At 46.8% G+C, this 17,975-nt stretch overlaps 1 protein-coding gene across 2 annotated transcripts in view; it reads right to left on the reverse strand.

The window, feature by feature from the left end:
* The window catches only part of DGKD (diacylglycerol kinase delta), a 70,999-nt gene that overhangs the window by 44,325 nt on the left and 8,699 nt on the right, over positions 1-17,975 (reverse strand). Inside the window, exons 1-3 of one of the 2 annotated variants that reach the window (XM_062005697.1) lie at positions 16,397-16,541; positions 1,492-1,602; positions 773-853 (exon numbers count right to left, since the gene is read on the reverse strand). In XM_062005697.1, the coding sequence (XP_061861681.1) occupies positions 773-853; positions 1,492-1,584 (174 nt within the window). In that variant the 5' untranslated portion in view covers positions 1,585-1,602; positions 16,397-16,541. Of the gene's footprint in view, positions 1-772; positions 854-1,491; positions 1,603-16,396; positions 16,542-17,975 lie in introns of those variants that run through there. The other variant, XM_062005688.1, reaches the window with a different exon arrangement.

Below are 17,975 nucleotides of genomic sequence, written 5' to 3' on the forward strand. Positions count from 1 at the left end.
CTCCTCCCTTTTGAGCCCTCGGGAGGCTGCACGGAGGTTACTGCTCTTAGCCAGCTCCAAAGCTCACACTGCTGCTTGACACTCACCCTGCATGGCTGCTGCTAATGGCTTTTTTGAGTACACCAGGCATTTCCCCCACAATGGAGCTGGTGGAACACCTGCACCTCAGAAACACAACCATTTTTGCACCTCAGAAATACAGTCATTTTTTCTCCCCATGACTAAGCCTGGAGAACACAAAGCAGAGACACTCTCACATTTCCACATTACAAATATTTAGCAAACACTCTACATCTAACAGTATCCTAAACCAATTCCACAGTATTCCTGTGCAAATTCTTTTTGTCTCCCCTTTTGCTTTGCCATTATATATAGTGTGCATACATAAACATACATACAGCCACATACAAATAAAAGCAGAGACAGAAGTTTACATATTTTAAGGCCTGAAGGGAAAACTAAATTCCTTTAGCAAGACCTCCAGCATAAACATCAACATCACCCCTAACTCCCTCAACAGAACAAATTTTTGTGTCCCACTGTGTAAATGGATTCTATCAAACCCTCTTAGTTTATAGGTAAGAAAATCCCTGAATGCAAAGTTTTAGCACTAAACATAGCAACCCATAGACATGCACGTAAGTTATGATGTGGTAAAGGAAAGAAGCTGTGAAAGCTCTGAAGATTGTTTAGATGTTTTTAAACTCTGCAAAAGAGCAGGGAGGTGGGGGAAAGCTGCAAGAACAATGGGAAATAATGCAGAATATCCTACCGTGAAGCTGTTGTTGACATTCTTTGTGCTGGATTCTGCCACACTGGCATCTGTCAGATCCACCTCATCAAAAATAATGGACTGGAAAGAAAAAATCCAATTAATTATTGAATCCAGTGTATTAAGCAGCAGACTCCAAGGGATATGTCTGTACGTCTGCCTAGCTCACTCCATCACAGCCTTCTGTGGTCTGAAGTAAAAGGCTTGACACCAACAAGATGAAATATTCAGAAGCCTAGTTCCATACAATGGGGCTCACACTTGCCTATCTTCAGTCAGTAAACATGATCACTTTCTTTTTCTTAAGAGATCATTTAAAAAGAAAATAACTGTAGGCTTTATTCTTGTGAAAGGAAGCAACTTCTATCTAGTTGACCATCGACACACTAAACCAGATGCATGGCAGCTCTGATTTGATAAAGCTTATCTCCTCCGTTTCCTCTTTTCATTCATATTTTCTCCCTTCTTTTTCAGCTTCTACTTCCCCCTTTCACCAAAGAGGAAAAAATGTGGAAAAATCAATACCACAGGTCCACATGGTGCTTCATTTGGAAAACAAGTATTTCCAAGTATGAGGCAGAACACAGGGATCTTCCAGTAGCTTACAGAGCACACGCTCTTCTCTCCACTGAGGGCTGCCTTCTCACAGACACCCAACTGCCTCCACAGCTCCACCACCGACTTCCTTTGGACTCCCAGGTATCACATCAAGACCTTACCTTGGCAGTTTTTGCATAGTAGAGTGTTCGTCCTCGCAGCTTAAAATAGCGTCTCTTCCAGCGCTGGAAGGAGCTGGTCTGTTTCATCAGCATCCCCTCTTTTATGATAGTCTACAAAACAAGGAGGGGAAAGAGCTCAAGCATACATTTTACTTGGGATCTTTTACGATGTCCACTACACACCCATATCAAAAAGGAGAGGTTTGAGATCAATAACCTTAGTGCCCTCTGCTGGAAGCGCTTCATAAACTCTTTCGACAGAAGTGGAATGGAACAAGATCAAACCCTCCCAACGCCTGACCCACAGTGTGGTTTTATCCTGTGTCCACTGCTAGCACACCACCAAAAATCACCAACAGTTTCTGACTGAATGAGCACTCTGAAGTGTAACGATGGCTCATGGAGCTAACAGTTAAACTCGCTGCGGTCAGATCTCAGCCGTGGGTAATCCTGCCCTTCATGTAACTGGCATTTCAATACATGCACATACACACCATGTATTTGCCCCTACCTCCAGCTCTGCCTTGCAACATTCTCAGCATCTACCTGGCACAGAGCTGGCGAGCTGCAGGCCCACAGTGGTGAAGAGTGAGGACTAGAGCAAAGAAGGAGCTATATCCAACTTCAGCATTTGGTATTCCTCAGCTAGTCTTGGCCCTGCCTCAGTACTCTCTGGCTGGCTGCCATTTCCCAGGGCTGCAGTGCCAAAACTATCTACGCACACTGCCTTTTTTTTTTCCCTTTCTTTAACTGCTTTATAACTAGATTGACATACCAGCATACACAGTCCCATATGCTCACTCACATACTATGCATACATAGGGGTATGCATTGAATCCACATGCACTTCACTCTGTGAAACACACTGGATTCCTTCACCGAGGACAGATTTTGAACGCAGCTACATGAAAATAAACTCAAAACCTGCACCTCAGAAAGACAAAAAGCAGAGTGGTCAGAGCTGAGGGTTCAGCCTCAATGTACTGATGGAAAGTATTGCCTAGGCACTGCAAACTATGTATGGTCATGCCTCAGTACCATGAGAAACCTACTTCTTTCCTCAAAAAATAGCCCTCAGAAACTCACTTCTTGCTGATGAGACCAGTGTGATAAATATGTAGTTAAAACACAGGAAACAAATGGTCAGACAATCTTGTAAGACAGGTTATTCTGTATCTTGATGCCAGGGAAACACAGCTTTAACATACCAGAGGTCTCAGTCTAACTCAGGTTTGTAACAAGAGTCAGGTCACTTATGACTATCAATTAACTCACAAATTCAATGTACACTGCCAGGCTACGACAGAGCACAAAATAAATCCTCTTACTGATCCACAGGGTTTAGTTCGTTTTAGAAATCCCTTCCAGGGCACTAAACTTGCTTTTCGAATGCTATATATACTTCTTTTGAAACAGCTGCAGATTTTAATACTTTCCACACACACTGGCCCTTGCCAAGCTCAAAGTTTCCTCAAAAAGCAATTGGAAAAAAAAATGCTGACTACAAGAAGAAACATCCGTCTGACAATACATGCTTCTCTCTTGCTAGATTGAGCCATCCTCAAACTGGCCTGAGAAATCCCAGGGCTTGGACCACCACAGCGATAACCTCTACTCACTGATCAACTGCGCAAGAGTGGCCTCGTGCATGCCCCAGATCTGAAAGACAGCTGCCAGACATATATACGACTATACACCTTCTTCCACCGCCTTGGGAAAGAGAAAAGGTGAGAGTTCCTCCAAAAGAAACACCTTGTAGCCTGAGACCTGGCCAACTCTGAACCCCAAACCTCAGCCTTTCCCAGCTCTGGGGGTGCTGCACAGCGCTCGGGCGAACACCAGCTGAGCGTCACTGATTCAATCGGGAATCGCCAAACTCCACCGTATTGTCAGCAGAGCAAAGAGAGGGGAAAATGCATAAGCAAAGACAAAGCTCATATCAAAAAATGAGTGTCTTCCACATTAGCTCCCCACCACTCTGGAAGACATCTTGGCACCCGTGTTGCACAAGCCACAGCAGGGACACAGCAATAGGAACACAGTGTAAGAAGCCACAAGGCATCTAGAAGCGGCTTCAGGGTCCGGAAGTTAAACACACTACAGTGATTCCCAGAAACAAGATGATAAAATAACTTAGAGCTCATGCTACACAAAGAACCTGAAACTCTGCCATGACTTTCATCTGAAGCTTCAGCATAAGAGAAAATGGAGTTCAAAGACTGACCCAACAGTGTCCCTTGGTGAAATGACTCTGAAGGTGAGGACAGATCTGAAGGTACTCATCTGGAACGAGGAAAGGTGCCCTCTGGCTCCTACTCTGCCACAGACTTTTTACAAGAACCCAATAAAGCAATTTTCACTCTGCATGTCTCCATCTCCCACCTGCCAAGTGGAACAAACAGCACTGCCCAACTCTGTGAAGTTCTACTAGAATATATGTGTGTGTGTGTGTGTGTGTATAATATACGAGTTACTTTAACCTCCAGCACTCCAGCACCTGACTATCAAAGAGAAAGGTAAAGCAACAGCATCTAAATCACCATGCTAAAGAAAAAACACATTTCTGCAGTTCACTTTCTACAGGGAAGAACATGGGAAAGTGGCACGAGATTTTCCAGATTAAGGCAGAAACATGGAGTGATCTTTTGCATTCCTTGGACAAAACCAGATATAATTAAAAAATGAGACTAAGAAAGTATCTACTGAATTCTGCAAAGCCCTGAACTGAAATCAGGGCAGAATTTCAACTCCTGGGGAAGACTCCCAGGATGCAAAGCCCAAAGACACCAAGTCAGCCAAGCAACTTGCGGGAGGAGACTTGCAGATTTCAAAGATCTGTTGCTACACTTATTTACAGACATGCTTAATCTGGGGTCAGCCAAAGCCCCACACTCCCCACGCTCAGTCAGCAGCACTCTGGTCACTCAAACTCTTGCCCAGCCCACCAAAACAGTTACTCCCAGCAAAACAACGCCTGTGCTTTCCCACAGCTCCCGCGCATCAGGCGGCTCCGGCTCCCCTCACCTCGGCAGGGCTCACTCACCTCTGCACAAGTCGTGCATTCCTCCATTCCTCTTTTAAACAGAACCCTCTTTTTTTTGGTTGCTTTTTTTTTTTTAAACCAAAGGGCAACAGTCCCAGAGGTCACCTTGCCCCTCCTGAAGTAGCAGTTTATGTTATTTGCCAGCCTCTATCTATAGAAAACCTCACAGCTACATAACTCAGACATGAAAGGCCAGTGAGAAGCGAGCTCTCACATGCACGAGCTGCTCAGAGAAAACAAACCTCTGGTTCGGAGCTGCCCATCTCTGCATGAGAGCGGCTGTTCTATTTATAGACACACAGCTCAGTAAAGAGTTTGGTGGGTTTGGGCGGAAAGGGCTGGAGATAAGATCAAGATGACTTTATAAAATGATTCAGACATCGCTGCCTCTCTCCTCGTCTATTTTAATTTTACAGCCAAAGGACTTGCTGCTTGCAGAGGAATGCAGCTGAAGAACATTAAGTGGGGAAAGGACCCGACAGCAAAACGACATCTAATGAAATAAAGGGGGAGCTAAACAGTTATTTCTGCTCACCAGCCTCTCTGTAGCTTTTTAAATTTAAGATCTACTCTGATCAGATTGCGAGGCATGTAATTCATCAGGGCAAAAGCGAAATTACCTCCCCCGTAACGAAAACAAGAGTTAAATCTATTTTTAGTGCCATATACTGGATCCTAAGGCAAAAGCTACTGTCCTGAAACATCGTGAGGTTTGATTATGTGTATCCTAACAAGGATAAATACACAAATTGCTTGTGATGGAACTATCCAGCCTGCTTTCCAGTCAGCTGAGTTTCTCTCCTGTGGTGTCCTGTGGTACAACACTCTATGGGCAGACAACACTGCAAAAAAAACAACATATCTTCTCAGATCAAGCCTAAAAGGATGTGCAACCGGCTCCTAGAGTGATCCCCTTCTGTCATCTTACAAGAGTGTAAAAAGGGCTACTGAACAAATGGCCATTTGAAAGCAATCCTGCACGAAACAGAGGCGCTGAAGTGTCTGCAAAGAACACGATCCGGCAGCTGAAAGGCAGGCCCTAGGAAATTTCTAACATTTCACTACTTATCTTTGGCCTTGGAGAAAAGCGACTTCCTGCAGAAAAAAACTCAGTTCATGGCGAGCAAGACACAACCCTCCCCCCAACTCATTCCCTCTTAAAACTTGACATTTAGGAAGAGAAATATGTTCTCAGATTTCCCCCGTCAAAGCGAGCGCAGGGTTTAGGCCTAATCCTGAACTGACAGAAGATAAGTTTTGCCACTGACCTCAATGGAAATGGTTTCAAAGAACTTGGAGGACTTAAATTAGGGACTAAAGACAGGGAGATCCTTGTGCTTCACTGCTTCCCCTTCACAATCCCACCTCAGAAGAAGCCAAATGATTAACAGTAGTCATTCACAAAAGCAGCAAGACTCGGTTGTGTTTTCTGCACTACTTTGCTTCTCTGAGGTGTGTCTGTATCCAGTAACCCACACTAGATCAGAGCACCAGCCTACACAGATCAAAATCTTTCTACACTGACAACCAGAATGATTCTAGTAAAAAGTTAAGAACAATCACATTAGATTTCACCTGGTTTCAGACTGCATCCCTTGTTCTCCTGCCCATGGTATTGATGACTATGTGAAACACAGGAGGAGCTCATCCTTCCCTAAAGCTTAAGCCTCTTGCCCCGTTTGGAAGCAACGGCCCTTGACATCACTAATCTCCTAGTCTGGAAAACAAGACCCTCCTAGCCAGGGCAGGAACAAAGCTGGAGTGCTGTACCTTGTTCTGGGTAAAAGAGTTTTTGGAGCTGGGTCCATAAAAGCTCTTTGTGGTCATAAATACAGAACTAATAATTATTTAGAAATCAAATGAAATACAGTAAATATGACAAAGAAACTACAGGAATAAATCTAACCAACCCCACAGAACAAGACATGACAGGTCAAAAGGCTAGGGGTTAACAAGCTAATCCGAGAGCAACATCCTTCCACCAGACAGTGGTCACACCCTGGAAATTAACTCCAGGAAGCTTGAAGGGGGGAAATCTGGATCAGTAAAGCAATTCTAAGCATGGGACACACAGAGAGCTATACTGATCTACAGGAGAGCACAAAGAAATTACACGTTGTGTAGTTCTTTTTGGGAATTCTCCATTAAATGCACTTGGCTTTTGCAAAAGTGAAAATTGCATTTAGATTCCTTCCCCTGTTACCAAAAGGACAAGGCATGATGTGAACTCACAGCAACAAAAGCACTGCAGAAGAGAGGGAGAAAAAGAAAAGATAATGAGAGGTCAGTCCCAGGCATCCAATGACAAAACAGAATCTAGAGCTAGGAGTCAACGACCCAGTAATGAAAGGGGGTACTGTCTACGCTCCTGTGTACATTGTTTAATGCCATTTTTGTTTTAATAACCTATGCTTTATGAACTAGGAAGTACTCATGGCAGGTTATAGCACAGACACAAACACATGGGAAAGCCTGCAAAACCTCCCATAACAACCATCCTCCCAGCCCTCCCTCTTCTCTAACCTCCAGCTCTGCTGAATTAGCTGGACTCAGCATACCCAGTGAGAAACTAGGGGCAAGCTCAGCCAACAGCTCTGGTACAGCCTCTCAGCAGCTACTAAGGCAAGCAGGATCTGTTATTCTCCAGAAAAGCAGCGAAAAACAGCAATGTGCATCAAATAAAATACTGAAATGGCTTGAGTTAGAATCTGCCTTGGCACAGATAAACAAATGCTCCAACACTTCATTCTCTGTTAGTTAATGCTGCAGCCAGTAAACAATGAGCAGGTCTTTGAACCAGCTTCTTTTCAATCTCACATTCAGCTGCTGCTATTGGGAACAATTCTCTTCTTAAAGGAGCGAGCACTCATAGACCTGAAGTGAACAAATTAACAAAGAAAAACAAATCTGAAAGCCTGCAGAAAGGCTGCACACATATGGGAAAGGAAATACAACATACCAGGGTATCATCACACAGCTCCCTGGTAAAATGAGCTCACTTAGACAGCTCCAAGCAAAGTACTTAACACAGAGGAATACTCTGGTCAGCTACTTAGAAGAGAGAATGAAAATCACAGCAGTACACTCTGATTCGGGATGAGTTAGTAGCTGGACAACTCCTGGCATGCTAACTGCTTAAGCCCTTGGTATGCTTTACGTAGGCTCCAGGCATCCTTCCCAAACACATTTATCACAGGAGGGAAACTGAGCACAAAGCTCGAGTCAGCTCAGCAAACTATGGCAAAGCTGAAAGATAAGGGCTCAGATCCATCCACAGAGATAACCAAAGCCAAAAAAAAGCAACAGTTTAAAAGCTACCTGCAAACTTCGGTATGGAATAAAATGTTAGAGGGTACTAATTAAACATAAACTTTATACATCTAAGGTCAAACACGAAGAACATGCTGCTATTTTTCCTACCACCTTAGATTATACACAGACAACTAAATCCCTTCCTTAGGACACTCAAGACCCGTCATCTGCTGTGAAATCTTCAGCTCTGAGACATGCCTGTCACACAGCTACACACCAGCACCACACAGCCCCCTGTGTGAACACAGAAGCACGTGGCTCTGCTGCTGAAATGCAGCCATACAACCTCGTTTTTCATCACAGCACTGTAGCACAGAACCCTCTAACACTGGAGGTCAAGGAATGCCCTTATTCATCCCGAGACACAAGCTATGACCAAAACCCACCACCCAGCCACTTCAGCAGCAGGCAGCATGAGCCAGGCACTTACCATGGCGGCATATCAGGGCCATTTGATACGGGAGTGTCAGGCTGGGGAGGTGTGACCGGTGCCGTTACGAGAACGGCGCGCGTAAGGGAAAGCGCATCCAGAGTACAGCTGCGGATCTCATCCTCGCAAGCACAACCACCCCATCCTTCCCACACTGCCAAATGTCATGGAGGTCTTGGCCAAGCAGCAAGGAAAAGCCAGCAGAAAGTACTGGTATGAGAACTTCGGGACACGGGAAAGTGAAAGTTGTACCTGAAGGAAGAAAACGGAATCCTCTGCCCTTGTGTGGAGGAGGCTGAGAGGATGACGGCTTCCTCCCACTGTGTCTGGATTCTCATCAACTCTGCTACCGAATTCTGCAAGGAGCCTTATTTGGTAGTGGCTGGTTGATGTGGGGCCAAATCCTGATCCTTTTACTCCAACTGGTGTAGTCCAATGGGATTACACCGTCGAAAGCACAAAGCAGCTTTTGGCCTTGGTCCATTTAATTAATAGTTAAGGTATCTTAGAATTTATTTTTATCTCATGTGCAACAATGACCGTTATCAGATTTTCCATATTTATGTATTAAACAACCTATGCTTTTAAGTTTTCTTTTCCTCATACATTGAACGTAGCTTTTAAAGGATACTCCAAAGTTTTTAATTTGTTTTTCCATTTTCCCTGTTTTAATGTCCTGCAAATACCTTTGACCATGCCAAGACTCCTTGATCAGTACCAGCAACAACAAGGAAGATTAGCACAGCCCTGGGAACATCGTTTTGTTAACTTTCAGCTGCATGGAACAGAAGGGGCTGGCACTGAGTTCCCAGAATGCTGATTTCAAATAAAATCTCAGATCTACATGTTCTAAAAGAGTGCTCTGACCTGTCTCAGCAGAGAACGGTTTGAAAAGCAGGCAACACATCCTCCTTATCAGCCACACTTCTGTCTTTCAAGAACCAGCAAAGGCAGCTGTCCCACAGGCCAAGACACTATCCCAGAGCTTGCAACACCAGCCTCAGTCCCCAGCTCCCCTGGGGGTGTGATTTCATGTATTTGATACAAGAAGCACGTCTCTCAATTCCTCACATAGGTGGTATCACCTCTCCCTGCTAGAATATCACACAGCTAAACGTATTCAAACCTGCAAGGCTCCACCACAGTGTGCTTGGTGCAAACATTATATAACTGAGATGGTGCTTCCTTTCTCAAAAAAAAGAGCAAACCACAACACCAGAATAGGTATCAGATGTAAGACTTGTCAACTTAGCAATGAGCCTGGGAGGAAACAAAAAGGTTTCCCCTGAACCCAAAGGTAGCAATCGAATACTAATCTATCACCTAACCGAGCAGAGAGAATCTTGTAGCCACTTTTCTCCTGCCTGGACAAAGGGAAGGTAGCAAGCTTTGGACCTCCTCCTCTGTAAAACTGCTGTCCTGTCCCTGTGTAGCCCCAGGAGAGCAGGCAGTGAGCACCATACCCCGCAGGAGCCCTGCATGGTGTCTCCAGAGGCATGCACAAGCAGCTCCCTGCTTTCCAGAGTGCTTTGTGTCAAACACGTAAGAAGGGAACACGAGAGACGGCAGCTGATGTGGATCGCTGCTGCTGCCGCAGCTATTTGTCTGCCTGCAGCTGAACTCTCCCTGGGCAATTGTCTCAGAGGGCTGGAGAACCAAACAGAAGCGTCTTCTTTCTCTAAGAGACACTTAGATAAATTCGTAGTGAAACAAGAAGCGGCGACCACTTGTGGGGAAAAGCAGGGAACAAATGGTTCAAGTTGAGAGTTAATAAAAATTCCTTTAAATAGTGATTCATGCATTTGAAACCTTTAAAAAACATCTTCCAAGGGGAAGGTGCTTTCCACTTGGTATTTTGCCCTGAAATTTCCCATACTGCTGTGACACTATCTGGTGTAAACCTTGAGCTCTCAAGGAAGTGGGGAACACAAAAACCTCTCTGCCTCGCTTCTGTTTTAAGTACATGGGTATATCTACTATTTCAGCAAGAATCACATTGCACTTGTAATTGCAGAAGTTATGCAGTGTCTTGGATGGTGAACTGGATTTTCTAACCAGGTCACCTGGAGACAGACATTTTACAGGCTTCAGGTACAATCCAGTACTCCTCCAGAGTAAAATACCAATGTTTTTTTGGGTACCAGGTTTTTCTACAAGGGGAAATGCTCTAAACATCTAACTGAAGTATTCTTTACAAAAATAAAAAAGGGAAAAACCTCTTTAATACACATGGTTTTTTGTCTCTAATCTTATTTGATAGAACAATTACCAGTCTGGCAATGCACCTTTCAGCAATGTGGTCTATGTAAATCCTTGTTTTCAAAACATGCACAAGTTTAATGTTAGCTCTTTAGTTCCTGGAACCTGAACTGCAGTTAGAAGGAATGAGAAAAGCTACAAGTGTGTGGTTTTGTGCTTTGTTTTGCCTTTTTTTTTTTTCCTTTTCAAAAAAGGAAGTAACAGCTGTTGCATTCACACAGCATCCAAATTCTCCAGCAGAGAGGCAAACTTAGTACGCCAGCGGTAACACAGCGCTGGGAGCCTGCCCAAATTTTGTCGGAACAGATGAGCCTGAAGAGCACACAAAACAGAATGGGGAACTGAGTTAAGGGACAGAAACGTTCTTACAGCCATATACCATGGCCTAAAACCCTACCTTTCTCCTTAGTGCTCACAGAAGCAACTAGTCTGTTCATGGTGTTAACCCAAGAGAATCCATGTCCTTAAAACCCGTGCTCACGATGTGCAGTTGCAATCACAACTTCTCATTTTGCAAACAGTTACATCTGTTTTGAAGTGAAGAGTCCCCAGTTTTCACCTGCACTAAAGCATGAGCTGCTACAACTTACGGACATGTGAAGCTCTTAAAACATCCTTTTCAGACACATTGTTAGAAGGCACCACAAAACACCACTCTGACAGACAGCTGAATATGTTTTAGTGGCCGATGCCACAGACGGAATGTGAATTAAGCCACACGTTCTGGAAAATTCCCTCCTTTGTTCCGTATTCCTTTTGCATTGTCCCTTCACTGAAATGCATTGCTCCTTACCGTGATAATTCTTTCAATATTCATATCAAGCTCATAAACTCCTTCACTTCCCCTAATTTCATCTCAGAAACCATAAAAACATTTGCCCTCCAGAAATGCAAATAACACTTCTGTACCTATGAAAAGGACATACAAGAAGATGTAAATGGAGCTTTCATCAGTTGCTAGCAGCTGTCTGCTCGGTCTTCTGTGGAAACTTACGAAAAGGAGGAGAAGCACTTCCTTTCCTCCTGGTTTTTTTTCTTGCCTGTATGCTTCAGGGTGGCTCCTACACCTCAAAGCTACTAATCAGAAAGAGAATCACAACCTCTCAGAGCACCAAAGTTATCTATACCACAGACTGCTACCTAGCATTGAAATGGGAAACTCCCTAGCTCAGACACAAATAGTTCCACTTAAATATAAGAAAAAATGATTTCAGTGTTTGAGTGAGGGAGCCCTGGCACAGGCTGCCCAGAGGGGTTGCGGAGGCTCCTTCCTTGGAGCTCTTCAAGACCCACCTGGACATGTTCCTGTGTGACCTGATCCAGGTGACCCTGCTTCTGCAGGGGGTTGGACTGGATGATGTCTAAAGGTCCCTTCCAACCCCTGCCATTCTGTGATTCTATGATACTGAACAAAGCCTGTCCACACCAGTGGAAAGCTCAGCACCACTTCATTTACCCTGCTTTTCATAGGATAAATTCACCTGCACATCTCTGCTACTGCAGCTAGAGAGCTTCCAATATCACAGAAAGTCTGGAGAGCTGCTCACTCAGTTTGCAACTCTGCTGGAATATACATTGCAAACTTGTCTTAAAAAGCTCAGGGCAGTGATAAATGGTTATAAAAACTAAAATATGACAGAGAAATAGCTCATAAAAGTAAACAGAAGTTGGACTGAGTTAGTCTAAACAAGAAGTCCTCCTGATGCCACCCAAGGACGCTGCTGAAATCCTGTCTGGTAAACAAACCGACATCTCCACATACCAAAGCTGGCAGGCTGGAAATCACACCTTAGCTGATGAATGAGATGAGAAGATGGCCTGTTCATCCACTGCCCCTCTCCATGAGCTCTGTAATGCGACACTTGCGACGAAAGCTCAAGTGCAAAGGCAGAAGTGAGCTGCACTGCCACAGTCCACCTAAGGTGCAGTGCTCCTTGTTTCATGCCCACTTTTTAAGACAAGTGCTGTGACTTCATCCACGCCAGGTGACAATGAGGATGACACTAGTACCATTGCAGCTGATTCCAAGTTCTCAACACAGTGAGCCAGACAGCAAGCCTCCTGCTATTGCCTCCCCTCACACACCTCATCCTTCTTTTATTTCATCTCTTTCCTAACACCCATCTGTTCAAAAATACTTACTCTTAGCTGACCAGTGGTTTCTGTAGCTGCACCGATGCCAGTCTGAGACCAGAAGAGGGGCTGAAAGCAGCGTACTATGAAGCTGGATGCTGGTACAAGTCCAACAGGTCTCAAAATGGCTGATCAAGCAGCATTCTACCAGCTATACCTGATCATATGAGGTTTTCCTCTTCCCCCAGAATAACCATTAAGAGACTGTTCAACATGTGTCTCTCAATGCTTTCTCATCTTCAAAAATTATTCCCAACTGAAAACAAGTAGGTACATCAAAACATGGTACTTTACTTTCCAAATACTTAGCTTTCCACTCCTCCTCCCCCTGCCCCATGTCCTCACAGCAAAATGAGCCTTCAGCTGAAGAGATGCTAACCAGGACTTGCCTTCAGACCCTACATATCAAAGCCACAGTACCTGCACATCCCAGCAGTTCCATTTGCCCCACAGTATTGCACCAATGTGTTTCAGTCTAATGCAGCTGGGCAACCTGTGAGCTCTGAAACAAGTTGACTGAAGTTTTATGGTCCTGTAAGCATGCAGCTTTACTTTACAGCATTTTCTTGGGAAAACGGATGACAGGAGCAGAGGAAGGAAAACATCTCTTCAAAGTGATTGTGACTGTGACAAACAAGTAACTTCTGAGGAACTCCACGGCTACAGCAAACTTTGTACCCAAGCTGTGCCAACAGTAGGCTTCCAGGGTGATTTAACTGTACTTGGGCACGGTCTTGAGCTAACTACAGCAAAAGATGTGGTTAGAATAGATTTAAACCCTCAGGGGACAGTAAAAGTCTGTATGCATCTCTTACTGTCACTCTGACAGACCTGTCCCACAGCTTCTACAGTTTATGGTAGTCTGCACTCTGTCATTCAAAAGACAAATTCAGCATCAGGTCTACCTTTGCAGAGGAAGAAAGTCACATCAGAACTACAATTACAATTACTCACAACGTGTCCTTTGCTTCTTGCCCTCAGGGCAAGGAAAAAGCAAACATGCAGCAGCAGGCAGAGAAGATGATGATGAAACAAAAAGGCATCAACGAACATCAGAACACATCCATCTTTGACATCGTAACACCTGAGTTTACTTAGAAGATTTGACACTGTTTAGTTGAAAGTCTTCTGCAGATTAATAGACAGGAGGCTTAGTAGCTGTAGACAGTATCTGTTTATAATCCTTGCTCTTAATATGTTTACGTTTGCATAGTACGAGCGGCTGGTTTAGGCTTTTTCCAGCCATGCTGACGCAGGAAGTGATGTAAAACAGGGCAAATGATGAACTAGGGACACAGGGACACGCTCTGCTGTATTCATACAAAAGTAAAATCCAACACACCTTAGCATCCCTAACATCCTGCTGTAAGCAAGAGCTCCCACTCTAGCGCTGAGAAATTCACTGCTCTTGCTCTTACCACAGCCACCATCAGGTAGAAATGAAAGTCCGACTACTGCATCCTCCTTCCCTTCCCACACGGGACCCCTGACACAATTGATCACAGGGTTCATCCAGTCTCTAGCAAAGTAAATTTCTGATACCCAGTACCCTGTGTGCAGGGAAAGGAGATCAAAAGACTCATTTTTTCACAGCAGATTTAAACAGAGTCTGGATCAAGTCACCTGCTGCTACAGCACAGCTGAGAGGCGCTTGATAGTAACAACGAACACCAACCCATTCAGGGGGCTGCACTGCTCCCTGGTGTGGCCAAAAGAACCACCTCGCTCACACAGCCCAGAGCCTCCGTGCCTTAACTCGAGAAGTGAGCGGTGTGGCAGCAGCACGTCGCAGCTGGAGGCAGCAGCCCCACGCGGAACGGAGCTAGCGCACGGGACTCGCGTACCACTGCACTTTGTCACGGGGGGGGCTGTGGAGCCCAGGCCAAGGCAGCAAAATGATGAAGAGCAGCAGAATGATGACACATAGTGTGTTTGAAAGCAGGGCAAACTCGCCAGCAGGAAAAAAGATCCCTATGAACAACGCTTGAGACACCGCATCATGCAGAGACAGTCGCTCTCCTTCGCTATGAATACAAGATAAGCAATACGGAGCTGGCAGCATCAGCAAGCCTTCTGCATCCACACAGCAGCAACTGTGCTTGCCCATGCTTCAAGAGACAACAGGAAGGTGATGGCAGAAGAATAACTAACCTGGTCTTCCTAAGCAGAAACACATCACACAACAATCCAAGAGTTGTACGGGATTTTAATGGCTACAAAGGAAAATCATGCAGCTATAGTAAAAATAGTACAGAAGAGGGCAACTCCCTAAGGGTGGTTCCTAGCCTAAGGCTGAAGGAAATCTTTGCATCTTACAGTCACAAAACAGGAGAACTACAGTTGTAGTGGCAGGATACTGTTACTGCCCCTAAAAATGGCATTATTGCTCCAAGAACGAGACACACAAGAGAAAAATCTGACTGGGCCAAGGGAACTGGGGCAGAAAGGACTGTTACCTGCTGGCCGGGAAGGTACAGCAGGGCAGGAAAGGCTGGGAACAAAGACTAATCAGCCATGAGCTCACTAATTGACCAGACAGGAGACTAAACATGGGTATATGGCTAAAAAAAGGGAAAAACAGCACAGTACAAGATGAAGAATGTTGGGATGCAACCATGGGAAGGATGGGAAGATGCTGAGGGAGGAACATAGCGACTGTAGGGGATAACAGCGAGGGCTGCACCTTTCAGAGCACAGAGGTCTGAATGTGAGACGATGACTTGTGTCACGGCCAACAGGGAGAGGAAAGAGGGGTTAGGAAAGTGGTAATGGGGGAGGTACAATGCAACAGGGAGATATGGCTGAGATGGCCCACAGTAATGGCACAGGGAGGAGAGAAGGGAAACCCTGGCAATCCTGATATGGGGAAAAAAAGGAGAAAAGGAAAGATGCAGCTTCGGGGGGGTGGAAAGGGACAGGATGTCCTTGGAGCTCAAGCAGCAGATAATAAGGGCAGCACTAGAGAACCAGAGCTCAAATCTGACTTCCATGACTACAAGAAAATATTACAGGGGAATAAAGAAGGGAAGAGGGTCAATGCTGAGCCCAGGCACACTGATCACTGTTAGGGCAGTGAAGCAGTTCAAGAACAGTACCGGTGGCTGTGGGCAATTCCAGGAGCTCCGGGGAGCAAATGAGGGGTCACTCACTGGCAGACCCTGAAGGGTATTTCGGGGGCTGCTGTTGACCTGTGCCGGGGAAGCGGTCTGCTACGGGGATCGCCGCAGAGCGTTTAGAGATTTAGAAAGCCCACAAGAACTGTTAGGAGGCTGTTAGTTTCTGAGAGGCGTTTCGGGGATCAACAGCACGTCCCCGAGAGGCGTCTTGTGAGGAATCTCCGCGAGTCCCTGTGGGGGGCTGGGGACAGCGGGCTCGGAAACGGCCGAGGCCCCGACGGGCGGTTTGGGGCGGGTCACCAGCTCGTCCGGGAGGGGCACGCTGGGGCTAGGACCGGCAGGTCCCGGAGGGGTGGTGTGCGAGGGGATGGCCGTTAGACCTCGGAGGAACGGTACGGGGGGGGCGGGGAAGGGAGGTCTAGGGGGCTCTCTAGCAATTCCTAGAGGGGCGGGCTGGGGTCGCCGGCGGGCGCTCCCCGCTGCGGCGGCGCAGGCCGTACCGGGCAGGAGGGGGGAGACGGCAGCGGCGCCGAGGGACGCGCCGAGGCAGAGCCGGCCGCAGCGCTGCCGAAGCCCGAGGCCCTGCCCGCGGCCCCCGCCCGCCGCACGCACCTTCTGCCGGATTTGCCCAGACGTTGAGACTTTACGGATGAGTTTCTGCGGGGAGCCCGGCTCTTGTTCCGGCTCGCTGTCCGACGATTCTTCCGCCGCGGCGCTGGCGGCGGCGACCGCCCCGGCCGGGGGCTGCTGGGCGCCCGCCGCCGCCGCCATGCTGCACGGGGCGGGGCTGCCCGCGCGGCTCGGCACGCGCCCGCCGCCGCTGCCGCCCCCGCCGCGCCCCCTGGCGGCGCCCGCGCGCCCCGCCGCAGCCTGAGGGGCACCGGCCCCGCACCGCCGGCCGCCACAGCCGCCCCGCACAGCCCTGCGGCTGGCCCGAGCCAGGCGCGGCTCGCTGCTGAGGTCACCACAACAGCTCGTAGCGCAGCCTCAAGGCTCGGGGCCGTTCCAAACACTGCCCTTCTTCCACTGGCTTGAGTAAGATACTGAGGGCAAATCCTTCTCCTCCTCCTCTCCACGTTCAACCCGTTGTACCAGTTTCCTGCACACAAAAGGCACGTTGCCCCTGCTCCACCTTACACATGCTCTCAGCCCCACCGCAGGCCCCTGCTCCCGAGCCCCTGTTTGTGCAGTATAGAAGCAGTTGTGCCTGACTCAGACTTTCCCCAGCCCCTCGTCACGGGCTCTGTTTCTCTCACGGCCCTGAAGCTGCAGGGAGAAGGCAGTACGAAGTGTCTGAGCTGGGATTTCATGGAGATGTATGAGGGGAAAGCATTTGTCACCAAACCGGTCCTGCCAGGAGATGGCTAAAGCACAAAGGCCACGTATTTGATACAAGTTTCAGAGATATTATCACTCCCAGAGCACATCCCTTGTGAAGGTGCCAGGCTTTTTACAAACTGAGTCCCACCACATCAAAGGTCGGGAGATTGGATCACTCTGCCCTAGCTGTACATAGGAGGAACAGGCTACAGGTCTGACTGAGTGGAAGATCAACCTAACGTCAGAACAAAAAGAAAAGATAAAAGGCAAACAGTTGCAGCTAGAGACCTCTCCTGTGGTGACAGAAGTTGGCATCTGCTGGCTGAAGGGCAGAAGAATCAGTCCAGTATGGCCTGCAGGACACAGAGCTGAAGGAGCCAGCAGAAAGCCCCCAGTCTCTGAGCAAATACTCATCACGGGCTAGGCAAGTAGTTAATGTCTGAAAAGAGCTTTCTTGAGCCCAGCCAAAAGAACAGATTTAATAACCATTTTGACCCCTCTTCATTGCAGAGTGCACTGTGATTTTCTTACAGTTGGCTTAGAGCAGCCATCACCACAGATGAATCTGAGAGGAGAGCCAGGCAGTGACAGGAGGTTCACATATAAGAAGGAAAAAAAAGGAAAAGAAGGAATCAGTTTGGTAGTGCCATACTTACAGGTGCAGCAGAGGAAACACCTCTGTGGAGAAAGCTGCTCTTTGAAGCAAGTCTTGGGAGACTGTCCTGCTTTTCCTCTTAACATCTTTGAAGGATTTCCTCAAGACCAGCCCTCTGAGACCAGCATATTCACAACCAGCAATTTGTTCAATCGAACTCTATCAGTGCATTCATCTTGAGCCACCAAAAGCTTAGTAATAAAAATACCAGGGCAA

This window comes from Colius striatus, chromosome 12 (genome assembly GCF_028858725.1).
Source record: "Colius striatus isolate bColStr4 chromosome 12, bColStr4.1.hap1, whole genome shotgun sequence".
Lineage (NCBI taxonomy): Eukaryota > Metazoa > Chordata > Aves > Coliiformes > Coliidae > Colius > Colius striatus.